The sequence below is a fragment of the Coregonus clupeaformis genome, chromosome 5, assembly GCF_020615455.1.
Source record: "Coregonus clupeaformis isolate EN_2021a chromosome 5, ASM2061545v1, whole genome shotgun sequence".
NCBI lineage: Eukaryota > Metazoa > Chordata > Actinopteri > Salmoniformes > Salmonidae > Coregonus > Coregonus clupeaformis.
In genome coordinates, this window is record NC_059196.1 from 23538710 (window position 1) to 23561450 (window position 22741).

General features: G+C 42.3%; 1 protein-coding gene across 2 annotated transcripts; it reads left to right on the forward strand.

The window, feature by feature from the left end:
* The first annotated feature begins 129 nt into the window (after window positions 1-129).
* Window positions 130-22514, forward strand: LOC121565398 (structural maintenance of chromosomes protein 4). 2 transcript variants are annotated; one of them, XM_041876084.2, is made up of 23 exons: window positions 130-327; window positions 1940-2097; window positions 3093-3283; window positions 3847-4038; window positions 4978-5154; window positions 7117-7281; window positions 9327-9454; window positions 9629-9769; window positions 10003-10153; window positions 11397-11561; window positions 11717-11950; window positions 12105-12290; window positions 13075-13236; window positions 15054-15279; window positions 15377-15456; window positions 15571-15723; window positions 18545-18671; window positions 19923-20112; window positions 20239-20557; window positions 20901-21083; window positions 21210-21442; window positions 21660-21843; window positions 22263-22514. In XM_041876084.2, exons 2-23 carry the CDS (start codon window positions 1950-1952, stop codon window positions 22419-22421), a joined length of 3894 nt encoding a protein of 1297 aa, XP_041732018.1. In that variant the 5' UTR covers window positions 130-327; window positions 1940-1949; the 3' UTR covers window positions 22422-22514. The 2 variants fall into 2 exon arrangements, with proteins under 2 accessions (XP_041732018.1, XP_041732019.1); XM_041876085.2 differs by lacking the exons at window positions 130-327; window positions 1940-2097 and adding an exon at window positions 2225-2360.
* The last annotated feature ends 227 nt before the right edge of the window (window positions 22515-22741 follow it).

Consider the following 22741-nt stretch of genomic DNA (forward strand, 5'->3'; position numbering starts at 1 on the left):
TGTTAACTTGAATGCTAATGTTTGTTTTTGTTTATGTTCATGGTTGCTCAAAACTAGACTTGGCATCGGCCCTCTTTTTGAATTTCTTGTTTTTTGACCAATGAGGTTCCATGGTGCCTTGCATCAGTTTGTAACGAATTTTGGTTCGACAACAGAGTTTAGGCGCCATTTACGAGTGAGAGTTTGCAGTGAGCTAACGATTTGAGATGACACAGGGTTGACTTTTACGCACTTTATTTTTTATATCGAGAACAGTTTTCCAATTGCCTTTGAAAATATAAGGTGATACACAGGGAATTGGTACAGCAAAATAACTTCGTCCGCAAGGTAAAACTGCCATTTTAACTCAACACAAAAGAGCTAGCTAAGGTTAGCGAAAAGAAAACTAGTAAGCTCGCTAGCTAACTTGCCAGCAAGTTTGTGGGCACTTTTAGCCGGTTATGCATGTGGTTGTTGAGCTAGCTAGCTAACTGAGTAACTTGAAATGATCAGACAGCAAACATTAGCTAGCTAGCTACCTTGGCGAACCAGTGCAAAGTAACGTTAGCTAACTAACTAGCTAGCCAAGTTAACCTAACTTGTAAGCAAAGTACCGGTTTCCCCTATTCATCTGTTCGCTATCTTGGTAACGTTAGCTAAAGTATTTGTTCGTGGCTAGCAGTTGATGTGAAAATAATGCAAAAGTCCAACTGGCTAGTTACAATTGGCTAGTTAATCAATCACAAAGTTTTCTAACCTGACAAACGCTAGCTAGTTAATTACCAGACAGTCTATAGCAAACTGTATTAGCTAGCTACAGTAACGTTAGATAGCTATTTCCACGTCTTCTCAGTTTAGGCAAATTCTTAACGTTCTCAAGTTAAGATTAGCAATGTAACGTTATTTGTATAACGGTAACGTTAGCTAACTAGCTAGATTGAAAGTGCACAACTGAAGCATAACACTAACGTTAACGAAAAAAACTCCAAGACTAACGTTACTGTTAAATCAGTTTTTTTAAATGATACACAGCAGGTGACATATTTATTCACAGTAACGTTAACGTTAGTGCTATTTAGCTAGCCATATTGTAGCTACATTACATTATCGTAGATTATTAAACTGATATAACTATCGATCTGTCAAATAAACTAAACATGGCTCATTCAACTGAAACTGCTCAAATTGGACTACTGAGTGCAGGCTACATGGCACTAATGATAAAGTAACTCTGATTCTGATTGGCTACTTCAGGGGCTATGACTTTACTTTGCATATTTAACTCCATATTTTGCGAACTAGTTCTCCGTACAATTTGCTTTGCTTTTGAGCTCCGTTTAGCGTTACTGACAGCCTGTAACGTCACCATTTTTGTCAGTATTTTAGTTACACGCACTTGACTTGTCCGGGAAACTTATCAGTTAATTTCTCTATAATTAAGTGAAAATGGATGCATGTTGTCAGCTTATGTTAGTTAGACCAATACAATCATGCTATTTGATTAGAGGAGATTCATGTTGGACAGCTAATTCATTTTGACTCGTCAGAGGGTTAAATAGTAATTTCGTGTCAAATATTCTCTATTTTCGATTCTCTTGGGTTATGTTTGCATCTCTGACCCTCGCTTATATATATGCACTTATGACACAGTTAAAACGAAACATATTTAGCAAAGAAACTAAAACAAACACTTTTAGATCTATGGTCGTGTCAGACAGCAGACTGGCCATTTATTTGCAGCTTTATAATTGACGGGGTAACCGATTTATGACCAGAAGTGAAGTTTTTAATTCAGTGTAGCAATCAATATACGTTGGATAAAATGCCCAATTGTGATGGGGAAATGACGGGGGGGTAACGGGGTGCTTCAAGCTGACTATCAATTGTAGAGAAGTGATTGACAAGCGAAACCACCTACTGGATTTTACTTTTACTCCTGTGATTTTAATGATATCTTTAGATTCTAAATCATGCCAGCCAAAACGTCGAAAAGTTCAACTGCTTCCAAGCCAAGAGGGAAAGGGTCGCAGCCTCGGGATGACTCCGAAGACGAGTTGGACGTAACGTTACCCCCTAAAGAAGCGAACTCCAATGGCCAGGAGTCACCGCCGACAACTGGTAAGTAACAAAGGGTGTTTTGGTGTCTGCATCTAAATAAGTTGCGCGTCTACTCAATGGCAACGTGTTTTGTTGAATGTAAGTGCGTGATGGTTGAGTCCAACTGGCACAGTTGTGGTAGTTGTTGCCTTGATTCATAACACGAAGCTTGTTGGCTAGTTTTTCAAACGTGAGCAAGGCATTAATAAACGTCTCTTGTGATTTTTGAGATGATTATAATGGTAGCGTGTGCGCGTTTGTCTCCAGCCTGCGCAACTAGCAAGGTAATTTATTTATTGGAAATTAATGCTTTTTAAACGATTCGATCTTCTAGAATGATGGTTATGACTTTCTATCTTTCTGTTTATTTAACGTTGGTGAATGGTTTGTCAAGAAACCTTCGTCCGAAAACAATAACCATATTTGACATGTTGTCTACTCTCGATTTAGCAAGTATTATAGTTGGAGCGTTTGTTGGCCGAAAACTATTGCCAGGGTTGTGTTTTACTGCTTATTTTTATATATTTTTTTTTACTGAGCACAACAATAGACTTGATACCAAACGTTTTGTCATTGTGATATGGTACCATAATCGGTATGCATTTGTAGCAAAGCTCGATTTTTATTCATTTGTTTTGATTGGAAAGTAGGTTATGGTGTGGGTGAAACAACGTGGAATCAGATGTTCGAAATATTATGAAAATTATTTGTAGTCGTTGGTGAGTGCATATTGTGTATTTTCGTTTCAATGTGAGCCTTTGTGAAAGTGGTTACTTCAAGCCTTCGTTTATGATTCAGTTATTCTTGTTAGTATTTAGTTTTGTGAACAAAGAGATAGTAAATGTGCGAGTTAACATCCGATCTTCCTCTGGAGTCTTTGTTCTTCCACTGTGACTAGCTCTATAATGCGTATGTTTTGTTTGTTTGTTTTTGCTTCACCACCCCTCCCCCATACACCAGTGTCCCCACCTGAAATGAATCGCACTGAGGAATAAAAGTTCAACTCTTTGCCCTAGATCCGGCTGCTGGGGAGGGTGCCGATGCTGTTGATAATCGAAGTTTGGAGGAGATTCTTGGTAGCATCCCTCCACCCCCGCCGCCAGCAATGACCAATGAACCAGGCGCTCCTCGCTTGATGATTACACATATAGTTAATCAGAACTTCAAATCCTATGCTGGCGAGCAGATTCTGGGCCCTTTCCACAAGGTACGAAAAAACATACCAACTTCCCTTTTTGGCTCTTTTGTGGCACTAGGAGTTTTATTGTGTTTTAGTCATTGCCTCAGTATGGGGTGTTGTCCATTTCCTCAACTTTTATTTATATATATATTTTTTTATCTTCAGTGATTAGTTTTAATTTAATTGTTGATTATTTTGTTTATTTGATCAGATTTACCAGAAAGTTATGTCTCCATAGTTTGCAGCATCTCACACTCCTCCATTTTGGCTTTGTGTGTGTGTCTTTAACACTAGTGGGGATCTAGCTGTGTCTTGTGGGCCTCAAAAAGATACAAATAGATTTTCAACTAACTTTCCCCCTATCAAATTTTCTCAGATAGTAGTTATCTTTATTGCATCATGGACACAGGTGCAGTAAAATGAAATATATTCTTAAATACACCCACTGAGGTTAGAGGCCCACCATTTTAATCCAGCATAATTTTCTACTTATTCAAAGCGGTCTAAAGTTGGATTGTGAATACGGTTTTAGTTTGATTTGAACATATTGTAAATACATTTTCATTTCTCTCCTTCTCTCCCTTCCCTAGCGCTTTTCCTGTATCATTGGTCCAAATGGCAGTGGGAAGTCCAACGTGATAGATTCAATGCTCTTTGTGTTCGGCTATAGGGCAAAAAAAATCAGATCAAAAAAACTCTCTGTGTTGATTCACAGCTCTGACCAGCACAATGATGTGCAGAGCTGCACTGTGGAAGTGCATTTTCAGAAAATCATTGACAAGGTAACACACACACTTACACTTGCTCAGCTGTACCAAAACGATTAACATTTTATAAAAGCGATTTGGGTAAAGGGGCAGAATCGTATTAATGTCTTTAAAAATATATGCATGTTATTTTAGGGTGTAGCTATAAATGTCTTGTATGCATTTGGCTTAGTAGTTTCACACTAATGACTGCAACAGACTCAGACTAGCCATTTGAAGTTAAAGCTGACAATCAAGTAAATTACAAACTTTGCCATCGTTTCTTTATTTTTGGGATTTTATGTTGATAAGAACTTCAAAGGGGAGCTTTTTTCTTCAGTTTAATGATGGTTAAATTAATGTTGGTGGACAATACAGTTTCTCATTTTCTGTGCAAACCTAGAATCCTGTATATATTAATTGAATGCAGAGTTAGGAAAATATTTTTCCAGAATTTTAAAACGTATTGTACTACCACTGGGGGTGTAGTAAGGTAATTAACTACATAAATGACATTTAATGTAAAATAATGTCTTTGCTGCCAAGCAGTTTTTTGAGCCCAGTCAATTCAATACAACCATCTCATAACACTGCAGTTTTAAGCCTATACATAATATATATTTCTCTATAAAAAATGGGGGAATGGGTTATAGCTATTCTGTTTTTACCCCCCTTCATATCTTGACAATGTGTTGACAACAATTTATTTCCTATTGTCTCAAAATTAGTTGAAGTTAATAAACCATATTAATCTTACTTTTTGATAAATGTGCAAGTTAAATTATTACTTTTTATCGCCCCAATATCTGTTTACAGCAAGATTTCTGTGGTTGAGGCTTCACTTTCATAAATGTGTGTGTTTAGATGGTTACTTGCCTGTCTTTGGGAGGGTTGTATTGTTAAGCATTTTTTGTCCTGAGTGTGTTCTGAAGACTGGATCTAAGCTGATGTGTTTCTTGTGCCCCTCTGAGTCAGGAAGGAGATGACTACGAAGTCATCCCCAACAGCAAGTTCTATGTTTCCAGAACTGCCAGCAAAGACAATTCCTCGTCCTACCACATCAATGGCAAGAAGGCCACTTTCAAAGATGTGGGAACTCTGCTGCGTAGCCATGGCATTGATCTGGACCACAACAGATTTCTGATTTTACAGGTAATTAAATAGTTTATTTTATTATTTCATTTTTAGGTTTCCTTTCAGTTTGTCTTTGATCCCTCCTGTGTCATACATCCCATCCTGTAAAAGCTTTGCTGCTCAGACTTGACCCCTTTCACTCAATTAGAGGAAAACATATATTATGCCTATGTGAGTGAGCTGTTAAAGTGTGAAAAGGACTTGGACTGCTATAGCAGCGCATCATGGTTTGAAACAATGTTGAAAGGGTGCGAACCATCATTTGCTGCTTTAGTATTTTAAGGAAAATCAAACATTCCTGGATTTGTGTCAAGTGGGTGAATGTCTAGAGACTCAGGTCAGTTTGGGCCCCCTTTACCTGCCACGCTATAGCAGCACGTAAATATTGGTGTGAGAATACAGACCCCAACCCCAATATTAGCTGTGCTGCTTCAGTGTGGCAGGATCAAGCATCTGCTCTTCATTTCTATAATTTGAGTGCATGATAATGTCTTCAGTTTGGATTTCGTTGGAATTATCTTTCATGGAATGTAATGTCAATATGTGTAGTTCAAAGACAGGACATTTTATTGTTTGTGTTGGGTCATATTTGCTGCTTTTTGCCGGTCATGGTCCAAATTAATACATTTTTGAATTGTTATTTTTATTTATTAATACATTTTTGGAACATCCCCGTGGTGTTCAGCTTGGTGTGTAGACTCCTCCAGGGGTTGTTTGAAGAAGAAGCCAGTCCACTTGTTGCACAATTCACTTTTTTTGGCTAGTTTGACTAGTTTTTATGACTAGTTTTTAGTGACTAGTGAATATTAGGTAAACACTAGTTGTTCTATATTTAATATGATTTATTTGGGAGAAGATGCAGGTTCTCTCCAGTCTTGATTTGTGCTGTTTTCTAAATCCTCTCTGCTGGAATGTTAAGCGATTTTTGAGCTCACTAAATATGACAGGGTTGTTCTGACTTAGGCAAGAAGCTTTAGTTTGTTCTCCAAAGTCACTTTTACAGGGCTACGGCTCAGGAGAAGCTGCCTATTTAGTGCACTGGTCAGCTTTTTCGTGTTTAATTGTGTGTGGGGGGGAATCTCCACACAAAACACAGGATTAAACAAGATTGACCAGTCATATTATATAGGACTGTTCAGTCAAGGACTATTACACCTTGTTTATGACATGGAAAGGAAATTCATAATTTTATTAAAACACAGGCACCAGTTACATTTGCCAGATGCCCCTTTTTAGTTTGTATTTCTTTCTTGACCTCAATGTAAAACCTTTATTGTAGCAGTTCCAATTGATGAGATGTTTGGTTCTGTGTTTAAGTGATTTGTTATTCAGTTTTTGCCTTTCATAGTTTTGCCATGGATATGTAGGCTACTGGTTTGTCTGTGTTTTGTGGTACAGTTATGTGCAATGAGTTATTATTTGAGGCTCCGGTGTGTGTGGGCTGGGAAGGTGTGTGAAAAGTACAGTATATTCAACTCCAAAATGTACTGCAAATAGCCCATATGACTGGCTGCCCATGAAAACTGTAGGGATATATTATCATAGAGAGGTTGAAAAAGTGTTTTTATGAGGGTTTATCATAACAACACCAGCAAAGTTTCCTCAATACTTTAGTGAGCAGAGCAAGCATTTTATTTCAAATCATCAAGAACAAGATTCACACAGAAGTTGCTCTCTTTCTGGTTTTATCCCAGGTTAGTTTGAATTGCATTTTAACTAGCCTGCGAGGGGTTGAATTTCTTAAAATATTATTTCAGGTATTTTCCCCCTCATTGCTTGACACAGACTTTAGAAAGTTGAAAAAAATAATAAACCACCCATCTACCTATGTCAATTCTGGGATGGGAATCAGGTGGTGTCGAACACAAAATTTATCCAAGGTGTGTGTTTGTAGAGTTTATGGTGGGAAGAAGCTATAACAGTGTTTATAACATACCGTGTGTCCTTGCTTGCGTCTCTCCCTCCCTGTGCATTGGGCAGGGTGAGGTGGAGCAGATAGCCATGATGAAGCCCAAGGGGCAGACGGAGCATGATGAGGGCATGCTGGAATACCTGGAGGACATCATTGGCTCCTGCCGCCTGAAGCAGCCCATCCACACCCTGAGCCGCCGTGTGGAGCTCCTCAACGAACAGAGGGGAGAGAAGGTGAGAAACAACCCCAATAACAAGACATTGGTCTATTTGTTGTATTTTAAAAATACATTTATACATGTTTTTCCTTTTTGAAATTATGATGGTTTCCCCTGTGGGGTGTATAGGGTGTGTTAGGGGGGCTGTTTCACTATGAAATCTGTGAGGTATGCTGTGTCTTTGCCAGGCTGACTGCCCCTGGCCTGACACCTGCCTTTCCTTACAAGGCAGCAAATTATCCCTCCACCCCTCACACACACACCTCTACTCGGAGATCGCTGTATCTAGGCTAATCCCCCATGCTTGTTTGTTACATTTTTGATTGTTGTGCCAAAACAATAGCAATGCAATCAGTCATTTCATCATTATTTTTAAAGAGAGGGTGAGTGAGCGAAGGAATAAGAACAGGATGCAAGAGTGATATTTTTTTAACTCCGAGGCATTTAATGACCAGCCCCGAATTAGATTTTATTAGAAATATGTTAGTAATTATGTGAGCAGGGGGTGAAGTTTGGCTGATAATTACCAGATTTTGTTAGTATATTTATTTGTATTGCAGTACTAGTGACATATTGTTATTTGGGTATGGTGTTGGCGCTGCTGTGTGCCAGCCAGGTTAACAGGGTAGCGATTCATTTGAAGTGAAATACTAGATGTCTGGTGAAGCCAGCCGGTTCAGTAAATCTCTTGCAGGCTACACTAATATTACATCACTAATTAGGCCTGTTTGCAAAAAACATATTTCTCGCTGTACTGTAATGTATTAACCAATTGATCAGTCTTGTGATTAGTGTTTTTATTAACATATTCATGATTTTTCATATGGGTGACATGATTTAGACTTTTTGGTTCATGCAGCTTTACAATAGTCAGAGGTCCCATTTAGTATTCAGAAATCTGCATTTTTATAACACAGACCATCAACAAATCTGCGTTTTAAAACATTTCACTTGCATTTGATATTGAAAGTCACGTTTTTTTTTTTTTTTTTCTTCAATAGGGTGATCAGGAGCATGCAACTACAAAATATATTAGTGTAACACATTCGGCAGAAAATAGCTTTGTTTTCATCAGATGAGAACAAGTGCAACGCTAGCAGACACAAGTAAATTAGTTTACAATGGAAAAAGCAAGGTGTTTTTTGCAAAAACGATACATAGCCATCATATTTCAGATGTTTATCATAGAATGTAGCCAGCTACATTTCCTAGTTAATCTTGCATTTTAACTTGCTAAAACTACCAGAGGAAAGTACACATCACTCAAAGCGCTGTCTGGTGATCCAATGCAGGTTCGTGAATGGTGGAATTTGATTGGGCAAGATGAGAGCAAAGATATTTCATCCATGTGGAGAAGTGTAACTGAAGCACAAAATGAGTCCTTTTGCATTCATGATTTGGAACAAACCCTGACTGAAGCTGAGCAGAATTTACAATGAGAAGCATTTTAGATCTGCGTTTCCAAACGCAGCAAGATATTTTTTTCTGCTTTATCTTTCTTTTTCTCCATGAAAATCGCAGAGTCCTGTGTTAACGCAACGCCTGCAGTAGATATAGCAGTAAAAAATGGCAATACCACATACACAGGGTCAAATGCTGTGTTATTTGAGGCATGACCAGTTTTGACTATCCTCATCTTATTAGACTAGGGGTTAATCTCATGGCATTGTGCAGTGTAGCATCCTATCACACTTCTGCCATTTATCTGAGTTCTATCTTTTCCTTTTACTCTGCATTTGTCCACATTTTACCAAATCACGTATGCCATTTGACTGAATAAAAATGCCATAATTTTGGTACTGAAGCCAAATTAACCTTAGCCTGTGGAGTAAAATTCTACTTGTTAGGAAAGCTCAGGGTTTAGCTTTAATTTATCAATAAATGACAGGCATGGTCAATCACAGTGCAAAAAAAATTATAGGCACACCAGAGAAGGAACAAAAGTAAACTCAAATGTATTCAGGGATTGCTCTTATGACAATTCGGCATGAATGTTTAATTCAGAGGTGCTGTAGCCTCTGTCTTCCTGTTTTATCATTTTGGGGACCGTTTGTTTTCCAGCTAAACAGGGTCAAAATGGTGGAGAAGGAGAAGACTGCTCTGGAGGGAGAGAAGAACACAGCCGTAGAGTTCCTCACTCTGGAGAATGATATCTTCAAACAAAAGAGCCAGCTCTGCCAGTACTATGTGTGAGTACTACAACCACACAGTGTTGCCATATTTAGTGTTTTTTACTAACAAGAAATCAGGTTAGAAAGAATCTGGGAGGAAGGGTTGATGCAGTTGGGTGCAGTTAACGCAGATGGTAACTTTTTAGAATTCATATGTCCTTGTTGACCAGAGTGTGAATGTTTCGTTGTCAGCCATGATCTCCAGAAGAGAGTGGCAAACAAAGAAGAGGAGAAGCAGAGGATCCAAGACGACACCAAAGAGCTCACAGAGAAAAACAACAACATCGCTGAGAAAATGGAGAAGAAGAACCAAGACCTGAAAAACGTGGAGAAGTAGGCTTTTAATTTTTTATTTATGTTATTCATGGAATTTGATACCAAAAGGACAAATTGATGAACAAAATATAGTCCTAATGTAAAATGAATGTCAGTCTTCAGTGCAATAATGTTATGAAATGGAGATTGTTCATAGACCTGCTGGCGACCAGCGATACAGAAAAGCAAAATTAGCAGTAATTTGTTTGATTGCCATTCATAATGTCAATGTTGTGTGATTTTTCTCTCAGGAAACAAGGCAAGCTGACCAAGTACATTGAGGGCCAGAAGGAGAAGTTTACCCAGCTGGACCTGCAGGATGTGGAGGTCCGAGAGAAACTGAAGCACACCAAGAGTAAGATCAAGAAACTACAGAAACAACTGGAGAAGGACAAGGAGAAGGTGTGTGTTTAGGTGTGCATGTGTCCCTTTTGCTGTGAACATAATTCAGGTCTCTGTAATCGAGGCTTCAGTGATTCCATTTCGGGGGGGAGATTTGTAACTTTTACAATTTATCATATTGGGCAATCTCTGTGTGTACAGGTGTAGCTCATGGCGGCTCTCCAAATCTATACGTTAGGAGGCTGTGATTGTGGCGAATGTGCTACATAACTTACAGGTCGTACTCATAAACAAACACAATGGTGCTCTGTCCTCTCAAGACAGGCCAGCACCAATGACCTGACACTTCACTTTTATTCTGTTGATTTTGTCCCCTGGCCAAAGCGAAACACGGCCACTCGTAATACAATTTCCCTCCCTATACAAACACAAGGCCTGTTGTACTGAGACCCGGAGAAGGCATTGCTCAGGGATTTACAGATGACCTTATTAGTAATTGCCGTATTGCGTAATTAGACACATTTCATATTTACTTGCATCGATGTCACAAATAAACGAGTGTTCATTTTTATTACAGTAACTTACTTGGGGTTGGCTCTGGGTGGGTGAGGTTGTGTATCCCACTTTTGAATAGATTTAAAAAATATATATATTTTCTGTGTCATGCGGTCCCTCTTGATTTTTTTTTTTATTGTTACATTGCTGAGACTAAAATGGATTGATAAAGTAGCTGGTATACCTGATTATTTAATAAGAGAAACTCCTCCAGTTAGCCACTAGGGTGTTGAACTCGAACAAAAACCCTCCAAAGCTTGGCTCTCTGCTGCCTCTCACTCGCTTTTTCCCATGCTCTCTTCTCTCTCTTCCATGGGCTCCCTTTTCTCTCTCTCCCCACTCACACATTCAATATGCTCGAAGTCTGTCTTCCTTTCTCTCCCCCTGTTCTGCTGCCTGTATGATACAGCACCAGTGGCTGTGATTTGGCAGTGTGGTGTTGGGTTGTGGAGGCCGGGTAGAGCAGAGCAGGCCTCTGGGGAGCCGTGTTCTGCAGTGTGGTAGTGAAGTATGGCCTTGTGTAACACTACCAGCAGCCACATTCACTCTTCACCCACAGTTAACCCTGCTAGCTTGGCCGCCTCCACTCCCTCTTACCACCCTGCCCACTGGAGAGAGGTGCAGTTCACATACTGCCTGCCAGTCTGATGGAGGTGCTCCTAACTCGGTCTGCTAGTTGTATATTTTGGTCTTTCCTGGTTTTCTAAGGTTGTACCTCACCTAGAGTCTCATCTCTCCTCTCTCTCAGCTGGAGGAGGTGCGTAACGTGCCGGCCAGCAGTGAAAAGACCATCTCTGAGGCGTCCGCTCGCAGGGAGGAGTTGGAGAAACAGAAGGGGGAGGAGGAGGAGAAACTGAAGGAAGTGATGGAGAGTCTGAAGGAGGAGACCAGCGGTCTGCAGCAGGAGAAGGAGGTGGGTGTCTTTCATTATCAGGAATTGCTGATTCATTTGAAGTAGGAAACACTATTCCTGATTAATTGAATTTGACCGGTATCTTCTCCCCCTGGTATTCTATGTTTTCTGATCACATAATAGAGTGTCTATTATTCCCATGACTCCGTCCCCAGACTAAGGAGAAGGAGCTGATGGAGCTGAGTAAGGCCGTGAACGAGACCCGCTCCCGTCAGGACGTGGCCCAGTCTGAGCTGGACATCTACCTGAGTCGCCACAACACCGCTCTGACCCAGCTGAACATGGCCAAGCAGTCCCTGCAGACCACCTCCGACACGCTGAGAGACCGCCGCGCCGCCATCGAAGAGCTGCAGGTCAAAATACCCCAGTGTGAGCAGGAGCTCAAGAAGGTACGTTGGTGTGTCTGTGGGAGGGTCTCAAGCGTCGAGCTGTTCTTAAGGTTAGGGGTGGACTATGGGATTTGTAGCAGTAAGATGGATGTATTTCAGGTGTGTGGATGACCGTGTGCTGCCATTGCTGACCATGTATCTCTATCTGCTTCAGGATGAGGCGGAGCTGGAGCAGCTGCTGCAAGCAGACGGTCAGGCCAGGGAGCTGGTGAAGGACATGAGGCAGAAGGTGGAGGAGGCCAAGAGCTCCCTGTCCTCTAACCGCAGCCGGGGGAAGGTGCTGGACGCCCTCATGCAGCAGAAGAGGAGCGGCAAGATCCCCGGCATCCTGGGACGACTGGTGAGGACCATGTGCATGTATAGACTACACCAGGGGTGTCAACCTCATTCCATGGAGGGCCTAGTGTCTGCTGGTTTTGGTTTTTCCTTTCAATTAAGACCGAGACCTGTGGTTCCCAAACTGTGGGGTGCAAGGGGTCTGCAGGGGGGGCGCGGGGGTCCGGCTTTCAACCTACTCTTAAAAGTTGTAATGGTAGAATGCACAAGGTGCAATTTCGAAATTGGGTAGTACATCATCAGTTTTCCTCTTGTCATTGCATACCTTAGAGTTATTTATAACTTGTCAGAAATGTCCAGATCAACTAGCTCATGTCAGCTAATGTTTTTTAGCTAGATGTTTTAGACCATAGATTTTGTTGTAACGTTTGTCACTCAAATATCACGACTAAACATTAGAACATTTGCTTTAAAATGGCTACATTTTCTCTGCACTGCATGACAATGTGTAGAATTGCAGGAAATAAGCTTTAAACCTGCAAAAGGTTTTCTCCGCCAACAAGAGGGGTGTGAACAGTTTGTGGCATGAGAAGTGCTCATAGAAATAGACGTGGCGTGCCGGCGCGGGATTTTCCCCAATGCTGGAAGGGGGGCCTGAGTGAAAAAGTTTAGGAACCCCTGACCTAGACAACCAGTTGCTTTAATTAATCAATCAAGTACAAGGGAGGAGCAAAAACCCGCAGACACTAGGCCCTCTGTGGAATTAGTTTGACACATGGGCTACACAGATGACATGTGGCAGCTGAGAGATGCACACACTCAGTGAGACTGTGTTCTTGTCCCTACAGGGTGACCTTGGGGCCATTGATGAGAAGTATGACATCGCCATCTCGTCCAGCTGTGGCTCTCTGGACAACATCCTGGTGGACAGCATCGACACAGCCCAGAAATGTGTCAACTTCCTCAAGGCCCAGAATATCGGTGTGGCCACCTTTATCGGCCTGGACAAGGTGAGGACAACTCCAACACCTGGGGCCTCATTTATCAATATTACGTAGAAACTATACACATAGTGTAATTTATCAAACAATCCTACAAGCATCATACCCACACCGGTAGGAGAGAACCACTGATAAATACCAATTGTTCTCAGTGTTCGTGCAAGACCTTGGCTATTTGCATTTCGAAAAGCCCATAATTAACCATATATGATCAAAATCATCCCTTCAAAGCCTGTGGGAAATATACAATGCCGTACCTTAAAATACAACGGTGCAACCAAAAAAAAGCTACAATTTATATTTTTCTGAGACTGAAATGGAGGTGCTAGTGTCCGTTTGAGTACAACCAAAAGGTTTTATTTGGCTCGTTCAGTTGTGGCTTGACCAGTAAAAATAAAAACATTGCTACAAAGAGAGGACCATTAGGACACTTGAAGTTGCTTTAGCAATGGCAAATATAGGCAACACTCACCAATATGCCATCCATCCTTAACAGCTCCCTCCTGTAGGTGTTTAGACCAACATTTCTGTTCTGCAGAATGAACGAGTCGTGCGTTCCACTTGCCACCACATTCAGCAGCGTCTTTTGCGCATCACATAACCTATTAACTAAACATTAAGAGTGGAAACATTCTGTTCACATAGTTGAAATCATTTTGGGATGGTTATTTTATGGCGGTGGGTGCCGTCTATTGCTCCTTTTGTATTTGGGAACCCATTGATGGATCATGTCAAAGAAACCCCTCTTGACTTCAGACTCTTGTGCGATGGTGTATGGAAATTGTATGCCTTACTGTTTGTTTTGCTGACGATTGCATCCAAAACATGGGCTCATCGAGGGCTGTGAGATGCCGCTTGGCAAGCTCCCGTTGAAAAGTGCCCGTTGCCAAAACCCTGAGGGTGGATAGTACTTGGATGTGCACCGGAATGGCATGCTTTTGCCTTTTCAAGCAGGTCTCAAATCCTCGCCAAAAAATTGGTTTTGGGAAACGATATCTAATGAGCCAATCTGTACTGTAAAAATTTTTTTTTGTCCCACCTGTCTCTAAAAACACGCTCTGCGAAATACAGCCTGTGACAAATTTTCCAACAGAGCATCATCAGCCATCTCTCATTGCATTTCCCGTTCTGTCTTTTATAGTATTTAAACAATGGTTTCAATTTCACACATGCCTCTAATTTAACAAATTACGGTACTTTATATGGATTATTATCATAACAAATGCACTGATGTGGTCATATTATATGATATAGCTAGCCTGTCAAGATATGTTGCATGAATTCACAATAGAAATACAATTAAATTGAGAAATGATTGAATTATTACTTACATTTTCAACATATATTTTCCCCATTCTACGCTTGACAAGCAGTTCCCTTAATCCATCACTTGGCACTGTGCGTACGCATGGTCATAGCTGTGCGTAACTTTAGACACTCAAGCAAACGTTCATATTGATAAATCTCACACTTTGTGTAGAAATGATCCCACGCATGGTTTACGCACAGATTTGTGCCTACGCATGGTTGATAAATTAGGTTTAACACTGGTCACGCTTAACCTCGCTCGCAGAAATTACTATGTTGCAGGCTACACTTTGTCAGTTCTAGAAAATGATCTGGCTCAATTTGAGCTTTGCTACAGTGAACCCCAGCCTAACTTCACTAGGCATTCTCTCTCTAATGGGTTTGCTGCAGAGACAACTGGTACAAAGCCTTTACACTCAAATGGAACACCCTACAAGATGTATTATGTTGTTGCCGCAAGCCCATTTGTATGTCCCACATTGTAGCTAACACTGACATCCACTCTCTTCCTGTCTCAGATGAAGGTGTGGGAGAATAAGATGGGGCCCATCTCCACCCCAGAGAACATCCCCCGTCTGTTTGACATGGTGCGGGTGCAGGACGAGAGTATGAAGCCAGCCTTCTACTTTGCCCTGAGGGACACCCTGGTGGCCAAGGATCTGGAGCAGGCAACACGCCTCGCCTTCCAGAAGGACAAGCGCTGGAGGGTAGTCACCATGCAGGGACAGATCATAGAGATGGCTGGTGGGTAGACCGAGCGGTAGCTCATCTCTTCCCAGTGTCTCTCTATAGATGGTCTATATGGATGACATGTCTGACACTATGCTCTGTCCCATACCAGGCACCATGACTGGAGGCGGAGGGAGAGTGATGCGGGGTAGGATGGGCACCTCCATCGGCACTGAGGTCACCCAGCAGGAGGTGAGAGATCTTCTGGACACTCTTCAAGAGCTTTCTCTGGCCTACAATCACTGATATGGCTCACTTTAAGCTCTGCTGTGGTTAATAACCTACTGTCTTCTTTTTGTGTGTCAGCTGGACCGTATGGAGAGCAAGCTGAATGAGAAGGTGGTGCAGCTGCAGGTCTGCCAGGAGAGGAAGCTGCAGCTTGAGGAGAAAGTCCAGAGACTCAGACAGCAGCTCAGAGACATGAAGAACACCCTGGAGAAATACACCAACAGCATGCAGGTTACACACACACACACACACAGAGTATACAGATGTGAAATGTATTCGATATTGGTGTAATTCTTGTTCATTAGACTTGTTTAGGCAAAGCTGAATGTATGTGAGGCTGGCAGTGTTGTAGTCGAGCAACTAAACATCTGAGTCGAGTCACGAGTCCCTATGGCTGAGTCCGAGTCACAAGTCCCTATGGCTGAAGTCATTTTTAATACATAATGTTTACTTTGCAGTTCGTTGGTTCCGGTGTTCTCTATTTTTCTGTTACATATTTGACATTGTGCCACTCGTTGCACCATCTGCGGAAAAACTTTGGAAAGCAAAACTAATGATTTGGATGTATTTGGTATTTTGGTTACTGAGTGTTTTGCTTGCTCGTACGGCTGGCTTGCTTCTCGTCTTGCTAGATTCGCCCCTCTATTGATTTGGCTCGGATTTGGTAGAAGAAATGTGCCCACCAACAACTATTGGCGGACTGGCGGGAAGATTTTCATGTGAAGTAACGCAAAGATGTCTACTGTTGCCCAATGGTCATAATTGCCTGCAATATGCAATAGCCTATGAAACACAGAAGTCTTTCATACACAGGCTCACACACATTTTATTTGAATATAGGCCTAATGTTCAATAGTTACAGTACCAGTCAAAAGTTTGGACACACCTACTCATTCAAGGGTTTTTCTTTATTTTTTACTATTTTCTACATTGTAGAATAATAGTGAAGACATCAAAACTATGAAATAACACATATGGAATCATGTAGTAACCAAAAAAGTGTTAAACAAATCCAAATATATTTTATATTTGAGATTCTTCAAATAGCCACCCATTGATGACAGCTTTGTACACTCTTGGTATTCTCTCAACCAGCTTCATGAGGTAGTCACCTGGAATGAATTTCAATTAACAGGTGTGCCATGTTAAAAGTTTATTTGTGGAATTTCTTTCCTTAATGCGTTTGAGCCAATCAGTTGTGTTGTGAAAAGGTAGGGGGTTATACAGAAGATAGCCCTATTTGGTAAAAGACTAAGTCCATATTATGGCATGAACAGCTCAAATAAGCAAAGAGAAACAAGTCCATCATTACTTTAAGACATGAAGGTCAGTCAATACGGAAAATGTCAAAAACTTCAAAAGTTTCTTCAAGTGCAGTCGCAAAAACCATCCAGCGCTATGATGAAACTGGCTCTCATGAGGACCGCCACAGGAATGGAAGACCCAGAGTTACCTCTGCTGCAGAGGATAAGTTCATTAGAGTTACCGGCCTCAAATTGCAGCCCAAATAAATGCTTCACAGAGTTCAAGTAACAGACACATCAACATCAATTGTTCAGAGGGGACTGTATGAATCAGGCCTTCATGGTCAAATTGCTGCAAAGAAACCACTACTAAAGGACACCAATAAGAAGAAGAGACCTGCTTGGGCCAAGAAACACGAGCAATTGACATTAGATCGGTGGAAAATTGTCCTTTGGTCTGGTGTCCAAATTGGAGATTTTTGGTTCCAACCGCTGTGTCTTTGTGAGACGCGGTGTGGGTGAACGGATGATCTCCGCATGTTTATTTCCCACCGTTAACACCTCCTCCTCCATGCTTATGTTGTGGGGGTGCTTTGCTGGTGACACTGTCTGTGATTTATTTAGAATTCAAGGCACACTTAACCAGCATGGCTACCACATCATTCTGCAGCGATACTCCATCGCATCTGGTTTGGGCTTAGTGGGACTGTCATTTGTTTTTTAACAGGACAATGACCCAACACACCTCCAGGCTGTGTAAGTGCTATTTTACCAAGGAGAGTGATGGAGTGCTGCATCAGATGACCTGGCCGCCACAATCCCCTGACTTCAACCCAATTGAGATGGTTTGGGATGAGTTGGACTGCAGAGAGTGAAGGAAAAGCAGCCAACAAGTGCTCAGCATATGTGGGAACTCCTTTAAGATTGTTGGAAAAGCATTCCAGGTGAAGCTGGTTGAGAGAATGCCAAGAGTGTGCAAAGCTGTCATCAAGGTAAAGGGTGGCTATTTGAAGAATCTCAAATATAAAATATATTTTGATTTGTTTAACACTTTTTTTGTTTACTACATGATTCAATATGTGTTTATTATTCTACAATGTAAAAATAAAGAACAACCCTTGAATGAGTAGGTGTCCAAACTTTTGACTGGTAGTGTATGGCAAATCAGTAATTGTTTTGAAGGGGTAAATGGTCTCTAGATGGAATTGGCTATTGCTCCTGTCAGATTGACCAGATTGCAATAATTGTAACAGGCGCTCAGGTACTTTTTTGTAATTGCCCTCTGATACTTTTGTAGGTTTTTTATTGCAGAGTGAAAAGTAAAGGGAGACTTGTCAGAACCTGGCCATGGGATGCAGGGGGGAAAGACTGTTTTTTACTTTTAAACTCAATACTATTGTTTTCATTTTCGTAAAGAAGTTTGTTTCTTAAACAGGCAAGCTAAATAGTAGGCTGGTGACTGGTGGTTACAGGGAAGCAAGAGTCACTTGCGCAATGTGTAGCCTGCCTGTCGCCCACACTCATCGCTTGCTCCCCCGCAGTTCACCAGCTGATGTAGGTTGTGTGTGCCGGTGTGGTGCGTCCTTCCAACTGATAGACAACCGAACCCTTGCTGTTCTGTGCACCAAGTGCTGCTAATATTCTGCCTGTCGAGTCCACGTGCAAATACAAGTCACGGGAAGGCGAGTCCAAGTCAGAAGTCATGAAAATCTGGACTTGAGTCAGAGTCCTGGATTAGAGTACTACAACACTGGAGGCTGGTGATTGCAGGTGAGGCTGTGGTTGACCGTGTGTGTTTCTTCGCTCAGAGCTTGGCAGAGCAGGAGGCTCACCTGAAGCCTCAGATTAAAGAGCTGGAGGCCAATGTCCTGGCTGCTGCTCCCGACAAGAACAAACAGAAACAGTTGGAGAAGAGCCTGAAGGACTTCCAGAAAGGTGAGACCTTTGAACCCCAAATGTAACTTTATGAAGGGAAGTTACTTAGAAATTGCAGGCTACACTCTGTGTCAGTTCTAGTCTTCAGGACAATGATCTGGCTCAATTTGAGCTTTGCTACAGTAAACTCCAGTCTGACTCCACTAGGCATTCTCTCTCATGGGCTTGCTGCGGAGACAACTGGTACATACAACTAGGGGTGTGCTGATCTCATCATACTTGTAATCTTATCAGTTTTATCATACTTGATACTCATAATCGTATTTACTTGTGATCGGAAAACCCGGAAGTGTGCTTTAAATGCCGGTAAAGCCTATACCTTAAGTGCACTATCACTCAGAGTGCATCGCTATGCTCCTTCACTCATTCACATATTGTTCAAATCAAAGAAATGATCTCAACAGCTGAAAATGCACATGATTTACTTACTTAGTCCTATTAAATTATCAATGAAATAGGCTAATAAATAATGTATGACTGGCTACTGATGCCTGCATTTATTCCAGACACAGATTTAGGTAATTTGCTTGCCCCATATATTGTTTCACTTTCGAAGAGTGCAAAACTTTTCTCTCCTGACACTTACAGCTCAACCTACACCCCGCCCATTTCTTTACAGACAGCCGAACTTGCCAATTGAGTTATTTAGAGTGCACAGCGCTTCACACTTTCAATAGTGTGCAACCCACAATTCCCATTGGTTCATTCATGTACAACCCGTCCCTGCCTGTTGTTCATCAGTAGACTGTCTGTGGGAAAACGGTCTGCTAGCACAGCAGGCGGGAGCGACAGTGTGCTAACTTGCTAGTTAGCAACACCGTGTGCTAGCTTGCTTGTTAGCTAGTTAAAACAGTGTCGCTCCCGCATGCTGTATACCGGAGTACTCCTTAGGACTAGCAGGCACAGTGTCATTCGCGCCCTCCTGCCAAACTATACTGGAGCGCCCCTGCCTCCTGCCTATGTACTGGAGTCATAGTTTAAAAATGGACCAATAGAAGTATAAAGAGGGATTCCTGCAGAGTGACAGTGAGATGCGTTCTGGCAGCTGAAAATTACTTTTTCCCGATCACGGATAATTACAAACAAAAAAATCGTATTCGGAAGATTCTCTATATCCGTTACGATACTGGTTTTGTCAGAGTACTCGGCACACCCCTAATACACAGTTGCCCCCACTTGACCTTTGAGGCTTAACCCCACTCCTGTCTCACGTATAAAAAAATGTATCTTTCCCTCCTCTCTCTCTGTCAGACTTTGAGGCAGCCTCCAGTAAGGCAGGGAAGGTGGAGGCTGAGGTGAAGAGGCTCCACACCCTCATCGTGGACATCAACAGCCACAAGCTGAAGGCCCAGCAGGACAAACTGGACAAGGTCAACAAGGAGCTGGACGACTGCTCCTCAGCCATCACCAAGGCCCAGGTGGCCATCAAGACCGCAGGGCGGTAAGTGTTTATACACGTGTGCACACATTCAGCTACCATCTGGCAAAGGCTTCTGGTTGTGAATTTATTAGCTGGGACTTATCTGAGCTTTTCCCTAATGGCTGCTGCTCCCCTCCCTCCCCACAGTAACCTGAAGAAGTGTGAAGAGGGTGTAAGTCGCCTGGAGGGAGAGCTGGATGAGAATGAGAAGAGCCTAGGAGAGCTGATGGAGCATCTGAAGAGGCTAGAGGAGGAGGCTGGGGAGATCATGAAGGCCTGCCAGGAGGCTGAGGCGGCACTGCCGGAGGTACAGGAGCAGCACCAGGGGGTGGTGAGGGAGATCAAGGCCCTGCAGGAGCAGGAGCACGCTCTGCAGGAGGAGTCTCTCAGCGTACGCCTCCGGGTGGAGCAGATAGACACCTCCATCACCGAACACACCAACAAGATCAAACACTGGCAGAGAGAGGTGGGTGGCAGGGCTTTGTGTTTTGTGTGAGATTCACACATGCTTTGTTGTTACCCTGTTGGTTTGGTGTGTGTCTAGAGGTCTACCAAACAGTCTGCTAGTTGCAGTGCATCAGCTAGTTGCATTACCTGGGGAACAGTATCATCTGACAGACAGACCCATATTTTTCCTCCTCTCTTCTCTGCTATTTACATTTGTCATTTAGCAGATGCTCTCATCCAGAGCGACTTAGTTATTCCATTCATCTTAAGATAGCTAGGTGGGACAACCACATATCAGTCATAGTAAGTACATTTTCCCTCAAAGTAGCTAGGACTGACCAGCTGTGTCCTGTCCTACCCAGGCCTCTAAGCTCTCCCTTCATGCCATTGAGGACAAACCAGCGGAGGCGCTGCCCGTGCTGACCCTTGCTGACCTGGCGGCCATCAAGGGGCCTGACGTCATCACCAACCAAATCTCCCTGCTGGAGGCCCGCTGTGCACAGATGAAGCCCAACCTGGGAGCCATCGCAGAGTACAAGAAGAAGGTACACACCCAGCTCTCTCTAGGTCTAACCAAGCACCTTGACACCCAGTTTTTACTCTTCTTGTCTGCTCTCTCAAGTTTCTTTCCCTCTAAGAGAAGGTCATCATTGGGTCATTTCTCTCTGTAGGAGGAACTGTACCTAAAGCGTGTGGCTGAGCTGGATGAGATCACCACAGAGCGAGACAACTTCAAGCGCGGCTGTGAGGACCTGCGCAAACAGAGGCTCAACGAGTTCATGGCTGGCTTCAACATCATCACCAACAAGCTGAAGGAGAACTACCAGATGCTGACACTAGGGGGTGACGCTGAGCTGGAGCTAGTCGACAGCCTGGACCCCTTCTCTGAGGGCATCATGTTCAGGTCAGCAGACACTGGCCCAGCCGGCTGTTTTTGACATTTTTGTATCCATGATTTGTGAAGATGGGTCTTTCAATCATTTGATTTTTGGACTTCTTTGTACATAATTAAAATTGACCTAGCCCCAACCTGGTTTCCCCTTTCTCTTCATTTCATTGTTGTATTCAATAAATCTATGAATGACTCTTACTCATCATCTTCTCTCTGTCCGTGGCCACAGTGTGCGTCCCCCTAAGAAGAGCTGGAAGAAAATCTTCAACCTGTCTGGAGGAGAAAAGACCCTGAGCTCTCTGGCCCTGGTATTTGCTCTGCACCACTTCAAGCCCACGCCTCTCTACTTCATGGATGAGATTGATGCAGCCCTGGACTTTAAGAATGTCTCCATCGTGGCCTGTTACATTTATGTGAGTATTTCACATGCTCGCATGCACACACAGCAGTTCCTGTGAACTCTATTCCACATGGAACAGCTTTGAATAGTAATTGCCATTCTACTCATTGTATGTTGCTGTGCTTCTTGTTGACTCAGTGAGGGACATGGGGTCAGCCCATCTGTGTTAATCGTTGTTGTGTAATGGGAGATTATTGGAGGAGCTGTGGTAAGGTGTAAAGCCTATTCTGAGAAATCCCCTGTTTTGCAAAGCCCTCTTTTGGCAGCATGTTGGTCCATTGTTTTTTCCTGTCAAGGCGGTTGGTGGTTAATTATTCCCAGGCCACTATTTTAAGAGCTTAACTCACATAAGTACAGGAAAAATACTTGAGATTTGCAGCCTTTGATTTCCCATTGAATGTTAATTTATTTCCCTACTCCCTCTCTCTCCAGGAGCAAACCAAGAACGCTCAGTTCATCATAATCTCCCTGAGGAACAACATGTTTGAGATTGCTGACCGTCTGATCGGCATCTACAAAACCCACAACACCACCAAAAGCGTGGGAATCAACCCTAAAACCATTGTCTTCAAAGAGCCAATCTCAGTTTAGAACAGCAGTGACTCTGGTTTCTCACTTAGCCACTCTAGTAAGATGTATAAATATTGTCTGTCACCATGTATATAAAACCATGGCTTTAACCTATTCTATCATCATACTGTCTTTTTTACTGATGAAGCTAATAACTATTTTATCACTGGTCATTGAATACTTTGATTACTATAACTTCACTCATTAGTAAAATATTATGTAACCCTAAATGGAAAATGTTGCACTGGAAGACTTGTGGGGAAGTACTATCAATGAGCTGTAGGTCTTCCATCTTTTTAGGTAGAAAATGTGAAGACTGGCTATGGTCATCAGCGAGGAGC

Coding starts and splice junctions, on each gene's coding strand:
- LOC121565398 (XM_041876084.2), top strand. CDS start 1,950: ATGCCAGCCAAAACGTCGAAAAGTTCAACTGCTTCCAAGCCAAGAGGG. Junction 21,443..21,659: donor TCTGAGGGCATCATGTTCAG/GTCAGCAGACAC, acceptor CCGTGGCCACAG/TGTGCGTCCCCCTAAGAAGA. Junction 21,844..22,262: donor TCGTGGCCTGTTACATTTAT/GTGAGTATTTCA, acceptor CTCTCTCTCCAG/GAGCAAACCAAGAACGCTCA.